Below are 21918 nucleotides of genomic sequence, written 5' to 3'. Positions count from 1 at the left end.
GCGTATATACGCATTTTTTTCCTCACCCCCCTTCTTGTTCAAACTCTGTAGCCTGGACTCTGAACGGAGCAATGCAGCTGAGGAATTACATGAATGTATGGGAGGGAGAGGCTTGTGCAGCATCTCTGGCTGTCTTTGACTGACAAGCTGATCTTTCAGAGCTGGGATAACCATCTCCCCCGAGACTAGGCTGAAATAAACTCCAGGCTGTGACATAATCATTTTTTATTTTATTTCTTTTCCCAGTCTCCCTGTATTGTGCTGCTATCCACACCCCCTTCCTTATCCAATGGGGTAATTACCCAGCTGTAATCTTTGCTATCAAGCAACATTACTCCTAAGACACGGAAACCTGTCCATCAAGAAGCTTAACTGTTTCTTGTTGTCTGACTTGGTGATGGCTGTACGATAGCTACTTTGCCAGCCGGTGTCCCCTGGTGTCAGGGAGCACAGCCGTGGTCACTGGTGTTCAGCAGCAGCCTCTTGGCAGAGTGTTAATCAGGGGGTCAGGATGCCAGGTGGACCTCCACTCCACTCCCTATGTCTTCTTGGCTTTGTGGTGACCTTGGACAATTCCCTGGGCTTTCTGGTTTCTGAAAGTGTCTTCATAGGTGGAGGTAAACCTGGGTCTTAGAGGGATCTTTGAAAAGGGCTGAGATGTTGAACTCTGATGCCTAACGCTTGTGTCCACGGTGTGAGGCCTCCCCTGGGACGCTGCTTTGAGCCAGGACGTGTGTGATTTGCAGGAATGGAGAGAAACTGAGCCATGGCAGCATAACCGTGCATTGCACACAAAGGTCCTCAGCCATGACATCTGCAGTGGTCTGACACCGGTTGTCCTGAATGACATGAGCGGAGGCATTATCTGGGTATTTCAGTATACTTCACTCAGTCACACAGATCCATTATATGCCATTCGTAAGAGATTAATAAGTGATTAATTTGTTGGTAGAAGGTCAAGTGGGTGAGGGAGGTGCTCCATTGTAGCCTTTTGAGGGTGTCCTCTTCCATTTCATGTGACAGGGTGAGCTGCACATCTCCGTACCACTGCCAGTCATGTCTGGGCCCTTTATAAATGGGTGACAAATGCAATATGAACTAAAGCCTGGCAGCTCTGGTCGGCAGCAGGATGAACTGGTTGACAGTCCCAGGCCATACTCTGCACTGATACTGTATTTGGTGCCATGACAGGGCAACAGAGGCTGCAATGGATTACGTGGGAAGAGGAAGGTCGCTTGCATAGGTTTCTGGCATCTCCCTTCCCCTAACCTCAACAGAGAGGCCAGCGGGATGGCTGCCGGGGGATGCAGGGCTACCCTTCCCAGTTCTTCTCTAGTTCATGCAGCTGCATCTCTTGTGGGTGATGTCTTCAGCAGTGGTAGATGCTGTTGCTTTTGCAGCTGATGGGGCAATATATCCCCTGGGAAGCAGCAGCTGTCATGCCAGGGGTTGCACATGGCTCCTCCTAAACCCTGTTCCCAAAACCTCTTCCCTCGTGAACCCTGGCTCTGCGGAGGCAGCCTACCCGGTAGAGGCAGCGACCAAAGTCAACACTGTCCTGGCCCGATACCCCGTCGAGCTCAGGAGACAGGAATGTCCAACGTGCTGGTAGATGGTTCCTGGGTTTTTCTGGCACAGGTCTGCAAAGCCCAAAGCCTCCAGGAGGCATTTAATTTTCCTTTCTGGAATTAGCTTTAGTGCTGAAGGTTGGGTTTGGGCCAGCAAAGCTTCCTTTGAGCCGTCGGCCATGCAAAAGACTCCTCGAGTCTGCAGCGTTTCCCTTAAACACAGCTCATATGGTGCCAGAAATTTCCCTCACCCGAATATTATAATCTCCTCAAGTGCCGGTGAGGAATTGCCCAAAGGAAACGTGACCTTTTCAGCAATGCTGCCTTGTCTGGAGCGGGCGTTTGTGGCCATGTGGAACAGCGCAGCCAGGGTGTGGGTGCCTGTATCGTTGCTCTATAGGAGGAGGAGGTGTTTTGTGGGGCAAATGGAAATAAAACCCCTCCCTTGGCTGGGGGTCCGGAGGGAGGTGAAGTCAAGAGCTGGATCTGAAACGGGGAGCCGGCCTCAGTCCGAGCAGAAGTCTGAGCATCCCAGACACTTGGCAAGCCATGACTCCACGGCCAAAGCTGAACCGAGGTGCTTTCAGCCTGTCCTTAGACCTGCAGGAGCTCCTCACCTCCACAAGAAGGGATAAGCCCCTTCCACAAAGAGTGTTTTGCCCCGAACTAAGACCTCCAAAAGCTGTTGGCAGAGGTGTAGGGACCGCATAAGAGAAACGACCTGGCCCTGTGATGGGGTCTTGTCAGAGCAAGCCTTGCCACAGCTCCTGGCCGCTGGGGCAGCAAAGTGGTCTCTCTACCCTCCCTCCCTCCTTTCTCCAGTCCCTCTAATGTTTGCGTGAGGGGGGGAATTTCCTTTCACCTCACAGCAAAATCCCACTAACTGGATGCAGGAGCGTAGCACGCTGTAGCTCATCTTGCAAGTCTTCAAGCTTCAAGTCTTCTTGCTTTTCGTTTCCCTGTCCTGTGTTGGGTGAAATGAAGTGGGGAGGTCTCAGTCCCACCGGCAGCTGTGAGCCTGGTTCTTTCTAAAACTTCCCCAGCCTGGGACGGACCTGCGAAAGTGCTGGCTGGTGGTGAAGGCAGAGGTACACGGTATCAGCCCGATCCTGAAGCGCTGGGTAATTATTTCTAGAAATGGGAAAGATGGTTGTGCAATACTGCTGTGGACTGAGCACGTTGAGTTACCGAGTGTGATTGCGAGAAATTAGAGCAAACAGGAGACCGCGGCCCCTTCTTAGAAAACAGAACCATTTGGAAATGAAATCCTTCCACTTTTTTGCTTTGAAAGGCAATTTAACAGCTGACCCTCTCCTCACACTTGGGCTCGTCCAAATCGAAATGGCACATTTCATCTGTGGTCCAACAAACCCTCGTAGCTGCCCCACACTCAAGGACTTTGGCAGGGTTTAGTTTCACATTTATTTGGGTTTTTTTCTAGTTTGTTTTTCACTGAAGACAAACATTTGTGCTGCTAGGTCAGTCAAAAAGTAATCGTCCTTTTCCCTCTGCTTGTCTGTGTGACTACTGAACCCCAAAGCATCGCTTATTAAACCTTGCTCCGCTGCCAGCCTTTCTGAGCGTGAGAGAGAGCTCTGAATCCGCTAATAAACTGCTTTTAGGTATTTGCTGGAGAGTGCTGATATTTCTGAACCAAGGGTGAGTGGGGCTTGGAGGGGCTTTATCCGCAGCCCTTGTTGCTGAGAGGAGCAGGCACGGAGCTCCCAGCATTGCAGCCCCACCACGGTGCGTGTCTGAGCCACATCACGGCATGGTGGCCGGTTTGCTCTGTGGCAAAGGGAGCCCGGAAAGATATTTCCCTACTTTTGCAGAAAAATCCTTCTCCCCAAAACGGTCGCCCCTGGCTCTGTCCTCAGCCCATTCGGAGGATGCAGGGACAGAATAGCGAGCCGGTGAGGTCATGGGGAGAGAGTTAGTCACATCCAACTGGGAAAGGGAGAGGGCTGCCAACCAACACTGCTCTCGCACCGTGGAAAGCTCGCGTGGTTCAGGGGGGACCCCCCTCCGGGCTTCCCCGGGCACCCCGGCCAAGCTGGGGACTTGGTGTAGCACTGCCTCTGCAGCAGCCTCCCAGGGAGCTGGAGGAGGGGGCAAAGGAATTAAATTGAAATCTAATTTGTTCTGGCATAAATACGGACCTTGCTTCTCATAACTGGGGCGGTATGGGCGAGAGGGGGTTAAGAGCCTTTCCTAATTGGAGACTATCTGGAGCTGTCGCTGGAGGGAGGGAGATCATGGCAGAGTTTAATGAATGACTTCATTTATATATTAAAAAAAAAAAAAAAAACAACAACACGGTGGCTTCCTGCCAGGCCCACAGACAAGGGTTTCTATGGGAACCTGTGGGAAAACAATAAATAGGAGTGTGGGACGAGTAGGGAAGGGAGGAGGGGAGCCCAGGCTCTGGTCCGGGTCTGCTTTGTTCCCTGGAGAGCAAGGTGGCAAGGGGCAATGACAGGGGAGAAGGGGAAAGGGTGGCTGAATGTGCTGCTTGCAAAAAAACCCCACCCAAAGTAAGGCAGGCGTAAAGTCATTCCACGGCGGCAGAGCAGTCTTTTGGCCTAGTCCCGGGATCTGCTCTGTTCTCTGCTCCTCCTGGGCTCAGCAGGGATGGGTGACCTGTCTTTGCCTGTCTCTGCATCCCAGCTCTGCCGCCTTGGGCAAGGTGGGAGTTTGGGAGGGCAGGGATGCAGGGTCACCCCCCAGCTTCCCCCCCAGGGTGGCGGTGGGACCACTCCGCAAAGGGATGCTACTGGGGCTAAGCTTGGCAGTCCTGCCAGTGCTGCAGAGTGAAATAGGCTCCGAGTGGGTCTCCCTGGAAAAGGTTGACAAGGTGCACAGTGTAATTAGAAAAGCCAATTTTTCTCTTGAACAAAATGTCTCAATCCCAATGTTGTATTTTTTTTTTCCCCCTTCCTTTTCTGGGAGAGGGGGGGGATCTGTCCTGAACCTCAGATGAAAACAGCATCTCAGCGAGGCCCTTGGTGAAGTGAGGCCCTCTCGTCTGGTTCATAGTCCAGGCTGTGAGCAAAGCCAGGCAGGCTGGCAGAGCGGCACTTCTGGGGTCAGCTGAAACTTGCCCCTCCTTCACTCAAACTGGGCTGAAACAAGTCCCAAGTAAGGCATTTTTGTTGGATTTTTTTTTTTCCTTTCCACAAGCTCTTTGCCCTAGCCTGAACTGATGTCATACCGTATCTCCTACTGAGCAGGTTCATCCTATAGGAACTGCAGTCCTGGGGTGTCCCTGAAGTGGGGGGAGGCACAGGTTGGGCTGGGTCCTGCTGCTGGGTGGGAGATCACCTTCCCAACTCCCGTGTGCGTGCCTTGCACAGCGCATTTCTGGAAATAGGCTTGCAAACACTGGGGGGAAACAGGCTTCGTGATCTGTTTTGGACCTGGCCGAGCCAGGGGTGAGTGGGGTGAGGGAGCACCTGCCCCAGCATCAGCCCTGGGTACCACGAGTCAGACCTGCACTGCTCCAGCTGCCATCACAGGCCCTTTGGGTGAGTGGTGGCCACGCTGTGGTGGCGTGTCCCTTTCTGCCTGCACCCTGGCTGGTGCCACCAGCCATGGAGCAGGAGCTGATCCCACGTGGGGACCAACATTATCGGTGGAGGAGGAATGTGGCAGCCACCTTATCACTTCCTCGGGGATGCAAGAAGCTGTTCTGCTGACAGGGGCATTATTATCCAGCAGATGAGATGTCTGGGAGAAGCCAGGGCAGGTTTTTCTTCTCGGCAGGGGAGGTAGGAAGCTGGGCAGGGCAGAGCGGGACACAGCCACTGCCCTCTGCTGCTGTTCCCTCTGCTCCTGGTCAGGCAGTAGCAGCTTAACGGCTTAAGGAAACTCACCCCCAGGTGCAGATCTTGCCCTCCCTGGGCCAGAGCTTGAGGTGGGGGTGTGGGATTTCTTGCAGCACTGCAAGACCCTTAACAAACCCGTCCTGGGATGCAAAGCATCTTTGCAGGGAATGGTGCTTCCCGGTGGGCTTCCAGCCTGCAGGAAGGTGGCTGGTCTGGGAGGAGGGGGGTACGCACCACATCTTCCTCAGGGTTGGGGAAGGCTCTCCTGTACCCCTCTCCCATGGGGTCCATGTGTCCCACCTTATCCTTGCACGTTGGTCAGTCCTGCTGCGGAGCCCTGCTGATGGAGGCAGGGATGCCACTTCAAGGACCGATGCTCATGGTGGGGTTGCTCCTCTGCAGGAGCCCTCCACTTGCGGGGGGAGCCCAGGCACCTTGGGGCATTATTGCCAGGTTTCACAGGCACTGCCTGGCGGTGTTAAGGATGGGTTTTCCCTCTGGCTTGGCAGGCTGACAGCACAGTGGAGCGTGGAAGACGAGGAGGAGGCAGCCAGAGAGCGGCGACGGCGGGAGCGGGAGAAGCAGCTGAGATCCCAGGCAGAAGAGGGCTTGAACAGCACCGTCTCCTGCTCAGAGAGCACGGGTCCAGCACAGGAAAACCAGTAAGAAATACCCACAGATAAATCCTTCAGTGACAGGCTCTCTCCTTGCAGCAAAACCCTCCTGCATCCATGGAGCGGGTGTCTGTCATTCAGGGTGGTTTGGGGTGATGGGGAAGTTCCCTAATAGGTTTGGGTTGGAGGATTTAGCCCAAACTAACGAATAGCATGTTTTGAGTTTGGGTAGAAAAAGCCAGAATACCTGGTTTGATTTTTTTTTTTTTTTGGCTGGAGGCTGGGTGTTTTACTACCCTGAGAGTTTAAACTAGGACAGCTTGGGTAAGGCTGAGCTCAGGCAGCAGGTCCCTATCACCAGGGATTTCTGTGCCTGGTTAAATTTCAGCCTATGAATCATCCTATGCCAAAACTAATGGAAGTTCCTCATATGTGCAAAGACAGACATGTGCCTGAGGATTTGACACACAACCCTGGACAGATGACGGTGCTGGCGGCCGAGCAAATGGTCACCTCTCCTGGCTGGGCTCCTCGCTCCTCCCTCGGAGGATGCTGCCCTGGCGGTGGGGAGCAGGGAGCAGCCCCTGAGCTGGTGCAGTTCACAGCTCCAATGGTTAAAGTCAACTTGATGCTTTAAGGGTGCAGGCCCTAAATGGAAATAGCTCAGGAGGCATTTAGGGAGATGCTGAGCTGTCTGCTCTCAGATAGGAGACCCCTGGAGAAAGATGACCAGTCACATCCGTAGCATCCCACTGCAACCTCCCCGTGTCCACAGTTCAGCAGCCCAGGTGCTATGCAGCATTGGGGCTGGCACAAAAACCAGTCTGTACCCAGAGTTGCCAAACTCGGTCTTAAAGACCCTAGTCTTCCCACTATATATGTGTTCAACTTTTTTCTAAATATATTAAACACAATGAAAAAGCAGTGGCAGGGTTTTTGATTTGGGATTACAGTCAGAGAGAAGCAGCAGCTTCATTTTACTGGAAAAATAGCAAAAGCTATTTATAAAAATCTATTTTTTTCCATTAAAAGATAAATTTTTTTTTACTTTCAAAATTATTCAGGACTTTTTTTTTTTTTTTTTTTTGTGCGTCTAAAAGCATTGCAAAGAAGCTTCAAAATCTTTTGTGGAAATACAACCGGTGATATTCTGCAGACAAAACCACTGCAGTCTGCCCTCAAAGCAAACAGAAGATCTGGAAAGTAATAATAATTGTTAGCTTTTCCAAACCCCCATTCACACAGGGGCTGGAAAATAATTCGTAAAGGTCTTTCAAACGGCAGACAAGATCTCTGGTCTCTGCTTTTCCGGGAGATGCTGTGAGCTGCCTGGGGCACAGAGCAGCATGCAGCAGCCCCAGTAACCCAGCCTGCAGGCTCCAGTCCTGTGGGCGTAGGCACAGACATGCTGCTGACCCCACAGGACTGTTGGTGCCCAAATTTAACTCAGTGCTTAAGCATCTGCGAAGGGGGCAGCGACAAGAACTCCTAAATGAGAAGTTTTGCTCCCTGCTCCATGATGCTTGAGCTTGCTGGGCCAGCCTTCACCAGAAGGATGTTTCTTCTTCTCTAGCCATCCCCTGCTTTCTACTGCAGCTGCTGACAGCCACCTGGGCTTGCTCACACAGCCGGGGTCAAGCCTGGCTATTAATCTTCGGAAAAGCTTCGCTCTCCCTTGTGTAAACACTACCTCCTCCTTCCCCCCGCTCTTCCCGTGCTGGGACTCATCCCCTCCATGTCACTCCTGTTTGTGTAAACCCACCCTCGGCATTTCCTTGCACCAAAGGGCCAGAGCAAAGCTCCTCTCCTCCCCTTCCCTCCACTAAAAAAAAAAGAGAAATAACCTGAAAAATGGCGGGTTTGCAGGAAAGACGTGCTGGAGGGATGGGCGTCTGCTTAAGTGGTGCTGATGGGGTTGTGCTGGCTTGGTGCTTCCCCTGGGGCTGTGTTTGCAAAGGAGCAAGGGACACCAGTTTTCAAACAGCATCTGGCTGGTCTCTCTTGCCCCCTGGGAGCTTCTCTGATAGCCTGAGCATACATTTGCTGCCGGGGCCACAAATACCAGAGCGATTCTGCCTTGGGCATTATCAACGCTGCAACTTGCTTGAAGCCCTGACCAGGGACTCAGCAGATGCATGGTTCCATCCTGGCTCCACATCGAATTTCCTGAGTGTTATCCTGGGACATCCACAAGCTGCTGCTACACACTCAGCAGAAAATAACCCAGACCAGGCTGAAGCGTCCTAGACCTACGTGGCATCATTGCTGGGCAGTCTAAGGGGATGCTGAAGCGCAGCAGGAGCTGGGCTGTGCTCAAACTTGTGGCTGAGCAGCTGTTTTTGGTGCTCACCCCCTCTACCCTCCCTGGTGAGGGCCTGTGTCTTTTTGTAAACCCTCAGCTCCTGCAGCCAGTTCAATATGAGACTCATGAATCTCAGAGAAATGCCCTATATTTCAAGCCACCAGGGTCACAGAAGAGGCTAAGCATCATCTGACACCTCTTAAAAGCCCAGAAAGGCAAAGAAAAGAATCTCCCATGTTTATTACATATTTTGAACCTCTGAGTTTTAAACTAATCTGTGAGTCCCGTATCCTAATTCCCATTCCCGAGCAACATGACCGACTTGTGTCCCAAAACCATCTGTGAAGCCACGTCCTCAGGCCAACGCTTGTAACATGCCTGCCCACCCAGGACCCCTGGCTGGGAGGCGAGTCTGCTTGTGAATGCAAGGAAAGAAATAGGGAAAACCCAACAATCCCTGTGCATGGCCAGCCCACATCTGGTGCCAGCAGCTGTGTGCCCTGGGAGGGCTGCGGCTCCGTACAGCAGTAGAGCATTCACAGGCGGGGAGCCAGGGTCATGCAAGTGCACCTGGCTGGCTCAGAGCTGTAGGGGAACGTGAGGATCCAACCCAGAATGTGAGCCCGTGTCCTAATCTTTGAGTCTTCCTCATCTGTTCATGCTGGCTCCTGCTGATGTCTTTCTTAAGGGGCTGTGTACAAGCGCAGGACAAGCAGCAACTGAGTTTGAAACACCTCTGGTCCAAACAAGCTAGGGCCAGCTCCGGTGCAGAAGAAAACCATGGACTTTTTGGTTTTGATGTGCTTTGTCTTTTGCTTGCCTGTGTACAGCCCCAGAGACCAGGCTGGCAGCAGGGTGCTCCTTCTTCCTCTCCATCTTGTAGTGGTGCCCTGAGAGACCATCTTTATACAAGGGTGCTCCTAAGCACACGGTGTCTTTGGTGTAATGGAGGATTAAGGCTTCTAGTGGGATTTGGGAGCAGCCAGAGGAAAGAAGATGCAGTAACTGGAGGGAGAGAAGGACCATATCAGGCTGGGGCTCTTTCAGGCCAGGTTTGGGTTTTTTTGCATCTTTCTCCTTATTTTCCTTCTTGCTGTGTTTCAGCTATGACTTTAAGCCATCTGGGACTTCAGAGCTGGAGGAGGATGAAGGCTTCAGTGACTGGTCCCAGAAGCTCGAGCAGCGCAAGCAGAGGTGGGTAGGACACAGCCGAATGGAGGGGAGGGGAACCAACGTGCCCAGCAAAAGGACCATCCCCGAGGAGGGGTGACCAAGCCCAAGTCAAGCCTCGCACGCATAAGAATGAGGCCAGATCATCCCGTACTGCTAGGGTGGACGCTCGCCGCCTGCCATTTGGGCTAGCGGGGTGAAACAGGCTCAGGGGCTGCCCTGGGCTTTGGGGATGTTTGGATTGAGCTTTGCGCTCCAAGCGATGGCAGCCTGCCAGGACGCCTGGGTTTGGAGGAGTGACAACAGCGGATTTAAGCCACCTGAGCTGCTGCAGGGGCTGAAACGGCCTCTAACATAATCCAGGCCAGCCTAAAAAGCTGTTCTAAGTTATTGCTGCTTCCTGGCTCATGTCAGCATAGTGGGTGTTATGGCCCCAGCCCACCTTGTGCTTGAGTCCTCTTTCAGTGGGGGAAAACAGACAGTAAAGCCCTGAGAGGTGCTTGTGTGCCAGCTGGTTAGTCCCCATCTCCCATCACTCTCCCCTTGCTGAGCCGAACCAAACTCCTGCCTTAACCACTTCCCTTGGACACCATCTACCTGCATGTGAAGTCTGTGACTCAGCTCTCTGGGCAGCTTGATTTTATAGGGAATTTTGCCCCTGTGATGACACAGCCTCTTCTTTACCCCTGAGACTGAAAAAAATGCCTAAGATTAATATTTACTGCTGAACAAATAAATAGAGCTCGCCTCTTTCTTACTTTTTTCCAAACACTGAGGCTAAACCACTCCGCAAGCTGTACCGTTGCAGCCCTGACCCCACAAGCATTGCTCGAGCACCTCACCGCAGTGTTGATTATCACATCTGTGGGAGCAATTAGAAATTGGCCTCATCTGCTTTTTGGCATGCTGCCTTTTTCCACCCCCCCTGCAAAGAGCTTGTCTAGAAAGGCTGCTGCTATTCCCTCCTTGGCCTTCAAAAGAGAATTTGCTGGAAGGGTTGTGTTATCCTCTCCAGAAATTGCTCCTTGGGTTTTTATGTGATGCTTGTGTTTATTCTGTAGCGGGGCAGGAGGGTGCTGAGCAGGGAAGGTGGCATCTGTGGCAGGTGAAGCCCGTTAGAGAGGGGTGGTGCTTTAAAGGCAGCGGCTGTGGCTGAGCAGGTTTTTGGTGGGGTGGTTGGGGGAGGCAGCTGAAGGGGCTTAGACCCTGTTGGTTTGCTGGGAGTGGCCTTTCTGCAAAAGCTGGGCTTGCTCTAGGGGGTGGCTGTGCTCTATCAAGACCCTTCAGCAGGTCTGCCCTTGCTCCTCTAAAGGATAGGCTTGGAGTGTGGTGTGAGCACAGGTATGCTGGGTGTCTGGGTGGGGTAAGCAGTGCTGTGGCTGGGGTTTCCCAACTCCCCTCTCTCCTGCTTACCTGAATAGGGAGCAAACCCTGTTTTTTCATGTGAAAGATGTTTAGGTAGTGGCTGCAAGTGAGGGGATGGAGACAGTTGCTCTCTGTTGCGTGGAGCTAAGACACCTTGTGCGTCCCCTGAGGGCCTTGGTGCTAAGGCACATTTTATTTTTGGTTCTGGTTCCCCCACTTTGTGGGGGGAGATCCACGCTATCAGCTGTGTGCAAGAGGGTGGGAGCTGTGTCAGTCTAACTGCATCCCATACAAAACTGCTGTGGTGCAAAAGGCATCCTGTAGACTGCATCATATCTGCTGGCCTTAATTTTTAATATGAGCTTGCACTTTAGCTGGAGGCATTGCTGGCTTCCTGGTTAGGAGAAACTAGTTACCTGGGCCTTCAGAGCCCGTTTGCTGTTGGTGGCTGCACTGTTGTGGGAGGATGGTTAGTAGCAAGCCAAATGAGCTGGTGTATGCGTCAGCTTTTTCCCCATGTGGTCAGTGAGGAGGGCTTGACGGCAGCTGTCCTGTGAGCTGCTTTCCCAGCAGCAGAGAGGTGGGTGGAAAAGTCTTGCTTGAACTTTTTTTCATGTTTTGGTGCTGGCTGGTGAGGCAGAAGTGGTGAGTCAGCCTTGCACTTCAGCAGATGCCTGCTAGCCAGCTCTCGAGCCTTGCTGTCGCAAGCCAGGTGATTTTCTAAGAAACGGGTGGGAGGAGAAAGCTATTCTCTGGCTGGGCAAAATGAGATGGCAATGACATCTTGGTGCACAGCTGTGAGCCAGCGAGAGCCCTGGGGTTACATGTTCCCACTGACTGTGCCCAAAGGCATAGGCTGTTCTGCTTTTGCAAAGCTGGTTGCTTAAACATATTCCTGAACCTCCTGTCTGCAGCCTCAGAGACCTGGAGGAATCCTCTTGTACAAACCCCGTTGTGGTTTTTTTAAACCTAAGCCAAGGGGTGACCCTGGCCACTGTGGGACTCCTTTGTTTTGCTGGGCTATGACGTGAGTGACATGAGGTGTAATTTATTCCAGTGGGCAAAGCTGAGGCTCAGGGTCAGGTGTAGTTACAGCATTGCTTGTGGAGCACTGCGCCCTGCAAACAAAATAACCCCATGTGAGTGGCTGTGCAGCCTTGCCCTGCAGTTTAGCTTCAGTTAGGGCAAAAGGGTATCTTGGGAAGCATGTTCACATGTTGATGGTTGGATCCTTCTCCAGCGAGAGGCTTTGTTAACATGGAAGATAAGTTTAGGCATTGAAAGGCTGTGTTTGGTCCTCCACATTGAACTGATGCTGGGAACCATGGGGGCAGCGTCAGATCTGTGTCTGTGCACCAGGGCCACAGACCGTGCTAGTTCACCTGGGATTTGGGCTGTAGCCAAGCAGAGAATTGAGCCAGCACCACTTCATGGTGGTAGTGTCCTCTCTGCCTGGGGTCTGAGTGCAGGTCTGATCTCTGTTTTCCTGTGGGTCTTGCCTGTGGTGAGGCTGGAAAGGTGCAGATACCTTCGGGTCTGCCACAGCTCTTAGTGGAGCTGCATCTTGGACAGTCACAATGTGGGAGTGATGTGACTGCTGGGTGCCTGAAACTGGATGGGACCATAAAGTGGCTGTGAGCCCTGGTGTAAAACACCCAGCAAGTTGTAGGCTTGGGGGGAGTGATAACATTGGATTTCTGGAGGTCTGAGGAACCTGATGGTGTATGTAGGCTCATAACAATGTGTCCCCTCTCTCTCCCACCTCTAGGTCTCCACGACAGTCGTATGAAGAAGAGGACAGTGGTGTGAGGGAAGCTGAAGTCAAACTGGAGCAGATACAGCTGGATCAGGAAAGCCCAGAGGAGATCCGGGAGGAGAATGTTGTTATCAGGGAGGAAGAGAGGCTGTGCCAGGAGGAAGAACGGGTCCAAGAGCAGGAAGAAGAGGAGAGAGCTGAGCAGGAGGTGGGATCAGGAGGAGCTGATCTTTTCTCCACAGGCTGGTGGGAGAGCTGGGGCTGGGGGCTGCTCACTGTTGCTGCTTACACTTCTGGGTGTTGAGCCCAGTAGACACGCTTTTATGGCATAACCTGGGGCTGGTGCCACTATTGCCTATGTGCCTTCTTGGAGTCACTGCAGGCAGTCTCTGCCCTCTTGCGAGGGTGGTGTGTTTGCTCACAGAGATTGTGATGGTTTAGTCATGTCCCTGTAATACAGAGGAGGACAATGCTACTACTTCTGTGGTTTTGTGGGCAGTGAGTAGCTCTTCAGGAAAATTGGAATCAAAATTTTACTGCTTGTTTTTCTCTCCGCAGCCTTTATCGCACCTTTGGAGCACTTTGGCTTGATGTGTATTTAAATCTTGCATTGTTCCCAGCTGAGGTTTTCTTTCATTGCTCTTCTGATGAGGTGTAATTCCTGGTTAATGAGAGACACAAAGCTGGAACTTGAGTGGTGTGCAAAGCCGTTATGGTGGCTGAGCTTCACATATCTTTTGTTGTAAATGGATTTTTGACTTGCTGAGGCTGGAATGCTTTTTGCATTTGAACTGAGTGTGTGTGTCTAGCCCTTTATTCTAAAGGCAGCTGCTCTTTCTCCTTTTGCCCTCTAAATGAGAAATTCACGTTTTCCTATCTCAAAAGTGGTAAAAAATCTTTAACTGATGCAAGGACCTCTTTCCATATCATTTTGGAACGTTGAACCTGCAAAATTTCTCTGATTTTTACAGCCACCCCCCCTCCATGACATATGAGCTTCTTCCTGGATATCTCAAAATTAGATGATGTGAAGCAAAGTTTCTGAGCTCATGTGTTTGTTTAGTGTAAAGCAGGAAGCCTGGGAGACGGGAAAAATCACTTTTGTTGCATAGTAAGCAGTTTGACCAGCTTGCTTCCTGGCTTGTTCATTTTCTGCACTCAGGAAAAGAAGAGAAGGAGAAATGAAGAAGAAGAAGAAACACCAGAAAAGCGCCAGAAGGCCCCAAGCCCTGTCAGTCTGGAAGAGGAGGAGCTGTGCTCTGACCACACTGCAGTGTGCTCCACGAAGGTTTGTGTTCCTGGGGCCCCTCTGGAGGCATGGCAACTGTCACAGTAGAGCACCTAACTAATGGTGAGGAAAGGTGATCCAGGGCTTACAGCAGTGTAGAGTGTGAATCCTGTTATCCCACTCCTGCTACAGGCTGGGGCAAATCACTTGGTCTGTTTCCCTCATCTTCCTTGGCTGTCAACCTCCTCTCCTCCTCTTTTGCCTGCTTGGGCTGTTGGAAGCTGTAACTGTCTCTGTGTATACTTTGCCAACCACCGTAGAAGTCTAAAGTTCACTGAGGACTCCAGGGAATATTGTAATACTGATAAAGATGTCTGTGCTTTCAGCTTGTGAATTTGGTCAAAAACTACACATGAACTTAATGAGAAAATAAAATTTCCCTTCCCCAAAAAAACCCCCAAAACTTGAAGCACTGGAATTTCCCTATCTTTCTTGAATAAAATCAGAAAGTATGACTTAAGTTTTTTAAACAAACTGGGATTCCTGATCTCTGAAGCATTGTGTCCTTCCCAATCACATCTCTGTATGCATTGATGCTCTTGAGAAACTTCCATTTTTAACACCACCTCAATTGCATCTCATGACTTCTGTTACATTTACTACAAATCCTCAGTTCTGTGCATGTGCTTTTACATACAATAGGTACAGATAAGTGATTTCTGTACTGAATGGCTTTTTGTCTTTGTAAGCCCTAAGCTTGTTGATAGCCTGTTAATCTGCTGTTGGTATTGTCTTTGCTTTTTTGCATTTAGATCTGTGCTATTAGCTGCTTGGGCAATATTTCCTGGATGGGGAGGATTGTCTGAACACTTCCTCTTGCACCAGTAAATAGATTGTAAGAGGAAGGTTTCATCATCTACAATCATCAGATTCTTGCTCTTTATGGAGAAGCCTTTTAAAAGTCAAATAAAAAAGAGGGGAGAAAGGGTAGGTTTGGATGCAGGCCATGTGCTAACGTTAGGTTTGAAAAGTGAGGTAGGGGTGGCCAAAGCATGTCCCTGGAGTGGGACTGGTGGGGAAATGTGGGAAATGCTTCCAGTGCCTTTTATGTGCTGAAACTTTTGTCATTACAACCCCAAAACACATACAGCTTCCTGACCTGAGCTTAGCTGCTGCTGCTAGGATTAGTCCAGGGAAAGGTTTAGAAGTCTAGTCTCTGTGTTTTATAATGGTGATGTCAGCTCACCAATACACAAAGCTGAATGTAAAGCTGTTCAGGAAAAATACGAGCTTGGGATCTTTCCAAAGGAAGGAGGATCTTTACACCCCAGCTAGCAGGGCTTTGTGTGAGCACGAAGAATTAAACACATTGACCACCAAGAAGGTGTTTTGGCACAGGATCGCTCAGCAGAAACACTTCTTGTAGTGGAAAGACAGGAGCATCTGCAGCGGGTGGTGAGCTCCCCTGCCAGCTGTGGCTGGTGGAGGCCAGGTACACATCTGGGCAGGTGGGTGTTGGGTTGCAGTGTGATGGGGTGTTTGGGGTTCAGAGTGTGGCCTGGGAGATTAAATAGATGTGGTGGCAGGGGGGAAGCCTTGTACCAGCCCTGTTTTCTCTCAGGCTGCTTGTGAGCTCTGAGTTTTTGAGGCTGGCTGAGTGAACAACTGTGGTTGTTTCTGGTCTTCAGAAAGTCCTTTGGACCAGAGAAATGCATGAATTTTGCTGCAAGGAATAGCCCTACTGGGCAGGGGGAAGTGGTCTCCAAAGAGCTTAAGGAAAGTTTGTTCCCACCTAGACTGTCATGCTGAGATCTACTGTCACCTACAGCCTTTTCTAGGCCCCTCTGTGTTTAACTTGATGCTCATTCATGACCTTTTGGAAGCACCTGTGGGTGGTTTGTACCTGCACAGCATCTCTCTGGCAGGGTTGGCAAGGGTTTTTCCTATTAATACCTTACCTACTGGTGGTTGAGAAGCTTAGACACAGGCAGGAATCTACCAGATTCCCTCTTCAGGCGCTGTTATGCCCCATGAGGTGGCAGCCTGCCTGTCAATGTCCTGGAAGGATGGGCAACCCAATCTCTGAAGTCACGGCTCAGAGGTGAGCATCAATTCCTGCAGCACCAAGCAAAGGAGCGAGCTGGCAGCAGGCGGACAGCCTGCCCAGCAGAAAAAGTTGGTTGATGGCATATCTGTCACGCTGCTATGTCGGGACCCTGCAGAGTGACTCTCCCTTGTACATCTCTATTAGCCACGGTTGCACTGTTTGGTGGTTGTGCTCTTCTAATGGGCCTTGTGCTCTTGGACGCAGCTGTTAAATGTGTCATCTCTGTGACACTGTCTTGTCTTCTGCTTAGCTAAAATTTGGCATCCTGAAAGAGCCTTAAAATGAGCATTTAGTGCTGCTTTTTATCTGCTAACTTGGTAGATGATGTTTCCTGTGGCACAGACAGCAGTTATGCAGGGAGGGAAGGATCTTGTTACTTGATTGCTGCTCCTTGGCTCTGTAGGAGCTGGTGTTAAGAAAGAGCCTCCCCTTTGACTTGAAAGTGGTTTTTCTCTCTGTGTTCTTGTTTTCTGGGGCACAAAAGAGCTGTAAGGTTTAGCAACATTTGAGCTTTCCTTTATTTAGTGGTTGTGGAGTGTTTGCTTGTCTTCCTGTCTTGGCCAAAGAGTTATTGTGCAGGAGCCTCTTGTGCAAAACTTTCTTTCCCGACGGCTTGACCCAAAGGGCTGCCTTGCAGGTGGCTCCATGTGCTGATTGCCCTGTCTGTGTGCTTCTCTGGTGTGGATAAGTCAATGTAACTCATTTCTGTGCTGCTCTCATGCTTGGCTCCTCTTCTGCAGACACGGCTGGCAGTGCCTCTAGTTTTCCCCCTTGTCTTTCCACATTTGCCACTTTCTCTGTTGTGCCTGGCTAGGAAACTAAGTGTCTGAGAGAGATACTTAGTCCTTGAGCAGAGGGAGTAGAGAAAATGGTCTTGGTTGCTGTTTCAGGTGTCAGTCAAGCTGCACATTGTTGGTTTGCACCTGAAACTGGTTGGGCTGCTACTGTGCACTGGTGCTTTTGGTTGGGGTTCTGCTCACCTGCCTTGGGAAGGAGAAGGGAAGGGGATGCTCACTGTCTCTGACCAGGGTGGGAACGTGGGACTGAGTGAGGCATTTCTAACCAAAATCTGTGTTAAGGGATCAGGAAAGAGAAATGGTTGAATTATGGTCAGCTGAGATGACCTACATCCATCTGAGGTCTATGGATAAAAATACTATCTTTGTATTCTCCTGTCTCCCACTTTAGATCACGGACAGAACTGAGTCGCTGAACCGCTCAATAAAGAAAAGGTATTTCTAGGGTTGACCTTGGGGTAAAGCAGGTCCCTTCCTGCAAATGGAGGATGCTGGCAAGCCCTGCTATGGGGAAGGGCAGGAGTGACAGACTGCCTGTGGCTCTCAAAGTCCTCCCTTCTGCTTGAGGCACTGGGGGGTCATCTTAATCCTCTTCTCTCCTCTGCTCTCCAGTAACAGCATAAAGAAGACTCAGCCTCCTCTCCCTGTGTCGAAGATTGATGACAGGCTGGAGCAGTACACGCAGGCTATTGAGGTGGGCTGCTGGTCTCTGTCCCCACCCTCCAAGGAGCCTTCTTTGTTGGGTGCTGCTCTACCACCGTGTCTCTTAGTCTTACCATCTGGGAGGTGACAACTGAATCGTCTCCCCTTGGATGGGAGCAGCCCTTTCTCCTGTCTGTATCTCACTCAGCAGCATAAAGTAGGTTTCTTTAGCGAGCTGTCCCATCCTTGTATCCTCATGGGTGAGGTTTAATGGGTGAGAGTATCTGGCAGGAACTAGCAAGACCCTACAAAGTCTCCTTTTACAACCCCTCATCCCTGAGGACCTCCAATTACAGGGGGGGAAAAAAAGCACACACTCTCTGATGGTGATCTTTCACTACTTATTTTCCAGACATCCACAAAGGCTCCAAAACCTGTTCGACAGCCCTCTCTTGACCTTCCCACCACGAGCATGATGGTAGCCAGCACGAAAAGCCTCTGGGAGACTGGAGAGGTTGCAGCTCAGTCTGCTGTGAAGTCTCAGCCCTGTAAGGTATGACACTTGCAGGAGTTGCCTTGCTTGCAGAAGGGGAGAGGGGCTGGTCTCTGGGAACAACATGTATTACGCTTGTGTTAGCCTCTTGGTACGGCTCGTTGGTGGTGCCCACCAGCTCTCAAGGCATCTGTATTAGAGATCCAATCTCCTTCATCAGGATGCGAGGCCTTGTACCTCAGAGCTTCACTTTGTGCTAGGATCCCAAATTGTTCCTTGGTGGTACACCTCGGAAAGCCTCTGTGATGCTGGTTGAGGCTCTGTTTTGAAACTGGAATAAAATCAGCTGGTGGGGAGAACGTGTATGCCTTCTGCAGGGGCTAAGACGGAGCTCCAGTTTTTGAGCATGAATTTGCACGTAGTACCAAGATCATAAGTCTTGTAAACTTGGAAAATGCAAAGAGTATCATGTATTGCTCTCTTAATAATTTCACTTTTTGTCAATGTGAGTGAGGCTGATTCTGTAATGCATTGGTTGCAAATCTGTGTTTATGTGAACAAAATTCCTTCCATATAATAAAAGCCTTGATGTTAACATGTCTTAAATAGTTAATGAACTAAAGAAAATAAACATCTTAGATCTCTGATCCAGGCTCTTGTTGAAGAGAGTGAGAAAGAGGAAAACAGGATATACTGGGAATAGGAAGAAGTTTTCACAGTCATGGGTTTTAGCTGCAGCTGTCATAGGTCAGATGATGTGATATTATAAATAAAAAAGGAGGTCAGAGGTGTGGGTTTGAAAGGGATGTGAACAAAAGCATGTTCAGCAGCATTAGCAGTGAAGGGTAATGAGAACATCATCTTCTCAGGATATCGTGGCTGGAGACATTGTGAGTAAAAGAAGCCTTTGGGAACAGAAGGGCAGTCCCAAACCTGAGACCAATATCAAGGTGAGTTAGTATCTGTGTGAGTATGAAAGCACTTGCTCTGCTCTGAAAAAGAAAAGAGCTCTTGGCTGGGTTGGCAGTATTGAGGAGACAGTGGTGTTCTGTAGGACAAGGGTTGCCTGTATCTGTCAACACAATTGCATACCTAAGAGCTCTTCCTAACAGTGAGCTGCTATTGCTTCAGTCCTAGTAAAAATGGGGGCAAAAATTGTTTTATAACCAGTAATACTGAGGGGTCTCTTGAATAGCATGTTGCTCTCAGCCCATGAGTTGGGAGCCCCAGCCTTCTAGGCTCAGATTGAATGGCAAATGTGAGTTACTGTGCTCTTGTTATGCTTTTTAATCTTAAGAGTAAAGAAAACATGCTAAATTAAGTGGAAGTGAACCTAAGACAGTATCAATACTTGCAGATGGATCCAGTGTTTTGTGCCTACCAGTACATTTGTGGGCATGGCTATTAAAACGCTGCAAGCAGCTGCTGCTTGAACTATCCAGGCTGGGAGAGGAAGATCAAAATACCTGGTCTGTTCCTGGGTTGGTACTGCTGCCAGTATGTGGTAAATGAAACTGGCTCTTGCCATGGGTGAAACCAACCCTGGCGTGGGGGGTCTGGGCTCTCAGATGGGCCTTCCCTCCTGGTGCCTGGAGTTAGATCTTCCCTTTCCTATTACACATCCTGCGCTTGCTGTGTTACCTTACGCCTGTAGGAAGTGGTGGTTGGTCTGTGCAGAGAGTTTACGTGGAAAGGGCAAGAAGGGAGTACAGAGTAGGCTGTCTCCAGCCCCTCTGGGATTACAGACAACTGTATCGCATGTTCCTCTGGCTTCAGTTATTTGATCTTAGCTGCCTATTTTGGGGGAGAAAAATGCTGACTTTGGCTCTTTCTTTCTCTCCTGTTCAGTCCACTCCTTCTGGCAAGAAGTATAAATTCGTTGCGACAGGCCATGGCCAGTACAAGAAGGTGTTGATAGATGATGCTGTGGAGCAATAGCATGCCTGGAGAACTCATTAACCAGGTAGGTGGGGTATGACCTTGCGTTGTGTAACAAACTTCTGGCACTGTTCTGGCAGGACATTGGGGTTATTTCTGCCAGCTACACTTTGGGTGGGTTGGAAGGTTCTGTATGGTAGCAGCTGGAGCCTTGCTTCTGGGTGAACACCTGACTTTCTGAGCTGGAAGGGAGTGGGTACACAGCAGGGGTTTGCTTTGGACTCTCACTTTCTGATGCTGCTAGAAAGCTGGATACCTGTGTTAGCTTAATCTGCAGAGTAAGTCCCTTAGCTACTACTGTTTGGGTCAAGATGTGTTTGCCTTTGCTAGTTCAAAGGAACAGTCTCTGCTGTTTTATCTTATTATGTTGCAATGAGAAGTAGATAGCTGGAGGTCATTCTGGCTCAGCATGGGGCTGATGTTACTCCTGAAATTGAGATGCTTCTGGGGTCTAATTCCCAGATTTACTGAATTAATCAGGGGAAAAACTTTTTAATGATTTCAGCAGCCTCTTGGAACCAGTCCATAATAGGGTTGTAGTGGGGAGGACACACACATCTGCTGTGCTGGGTAGACCAACAGAGCAGAAAGGACTGTCCTCTGATGTGCAGCAAGAGGGAAGGCAGAGCTGGGTTGTTGTCTCTGTGCCCTCTTGAAAAGGTCTTTGGATCTCATGCTCATATTGTGTTTATGTTAATAGATATCCTGGTGTTATCTTGAGTGGGTGATAGTAGAGGGTTGAGGCAATAAGGAGGAATGGCGTAGAGGGAGGTGATAACTGGTTGGATCCAACCGGGCAGCATCTGGCACAGTGAGAGGAAAGGAAGTTGTCAGGAGTGAAAACAAGCTCATTCTCTTTTTTCCTACTATAAAAAAGAAGCTTTATTTCATAGCCAAGCTTATAAATAGCTCTGTCTGCTACAAAACACCTTTTGTTTCTGAATTCTTCTGGGGGCTGTGCTTTTTTTTTTTAATCTCTCAAGGAACTGGCTTCTGAGTGCAGCATATTGTTTTGTTTGGGTTTTTTTTTTTGGCTTTTGTGGTGCCCATTTAGAAGAGAAGCTCTCTTGAATACCACTTTGGGATGAGCAGCAGTACAAACCCAAGCCTGCCCAAAGCTATGTTTTTAGATGTAAAGGAGGAGGAGCCCACAGGACTTGTATCCTCAAATTGCTTCTCTTCCTGTGGCTTTTGGAAACCTACTTTAAGGTCTCTTCTTTATCAGTCCTCTTTTTCCTGAAGTCTGTTTTGATGCACCAGGTGGGATCCTACTGAACTTCAGTTCTTTATAGCAAACAGTTTTTGCTAGGTTGTCAGTAGGTAGAGTTTTTTTTGCCCTACCTGAGCTTCTGCAAGCAGCTCAAAGGAAAGTGCCCTGGGCTCTGGTCTTTTTCCAGCATCTTTTCTTGAAAGGCCAGTGACTGTCACGGGATGTCCTCTAGGATCTACCCAGTACTCCAAACAGCCACGGCACAACACCATTGCCCTATGGGCTCATTCACAAGAAAATATTTTTTTTGACTGTAAATAGCAAAATGACTGTGATAGCCAAAGGATCTTGGCTTGTTTTGCTTCTTGGGTTTTAGCTGGCTGTTTTGCCTGCTGTGAGGTCCCTGCTCCCCAGCTCCTCTCCATGCCCTGAACTATATTCATCCTTTTTCCCTACTGCCGGATCCCTTCATGGTTGCCTTTTTGCTCCCAAACCCTTCTGTCTCACCCCCTGTGTCACTCGCTCAACACCACTTTATCAGCTTTCTAGTTGCTTGAGCACAGGTATAGTTTTTCCTCCTCCCCTCCCTTCCTGAGCTGCAGGACCTCTGAGCAGGCTGTGGAGCGAGAGGTTTACTTTAAGTGGCAATTTGGGCTCTTGGCAACTGCCTGAGGCTGTTTGACATTGAAAAACAACCAAACCCTGTTCCCAACAGTGTTCCCCTTCCCTTGCTCAGCACAGCAGCTCAGGCTGGGACATGCTGCCGTGGCTCCCAGCACAGAGCCGCTGGTGGAAATCTGTTGCCTCCAGGCATCTCTTCTCTCCTCTGTGATACTCTGGTACCAGGGTCTGTCTCTGCAGGACTCGCCACGCCTGCGTTGTGCCTCTGCCCTTCACTCTTGGG

At 50.1% G+C, this 21918-nt stretch overlaps 1 protein-coding gene across 2 annotated transcripts in view; it reads left to right on the top strand.

Annotated features, from left to right (window-relative positions):
* LSP1 (lymphocyte specific protein 1) overlaps positions 1-21918 on the top strand; it is a 51825-nt gene that overhangs the window by 20717 nt on the left and 9190 nt on the right. For both annotated transcript variants that reach the window (XM_074842031.1, XM_074842033.1), the window contains exons 2-10: positions 5902-6054; positions 9413-9502; positions 12612-12807; positions 13762-13887; positions 17123-17166; positions 17344-17425; positions 17786-17926; positions 18736-18816; positions 19715-19829. In XM_074842031.1, the coding sequence (XP_074698132.1) occupies positions 5902-6054; positions 9413-9502; positions 12612-12807; positions 13762-13887; positions 17123-17166; positions 17344-17425; positions 17786-17926; positions 18736-18816; positions 19715-19804 (1003 nt within the window). In that variant the 3' untranslated portion in view covers positions 19805-19829. The remainder of the gene's footprint in view (positions 1-5901; positions 6055-9412; positions 9503-12611; positions 12808-13761; positions 13888-17122; positions 17167-17343; positions 17426-17785; positions 17927-18735; positions 18817-19714; positions 19830-21918) is intronic.

The sequence above is a fragment of the Strix aluco genome, chromosome 16 (genome assembly GCF_031877795.1).
Source record: "Strix aluco isolate bStrAlu1 chromosome 16, bStrAlu1.hap1, whole genome shotgun sequence".
NCBI classification, from domain to species: Eukaryota; Metazoa; Chordata; class Aves; order Strigiformes; family Strigidae; genus Strix; species Strix aluco.
This window is presented reverse-complemented; position numbering and strand designations above follow the sequence as displayed.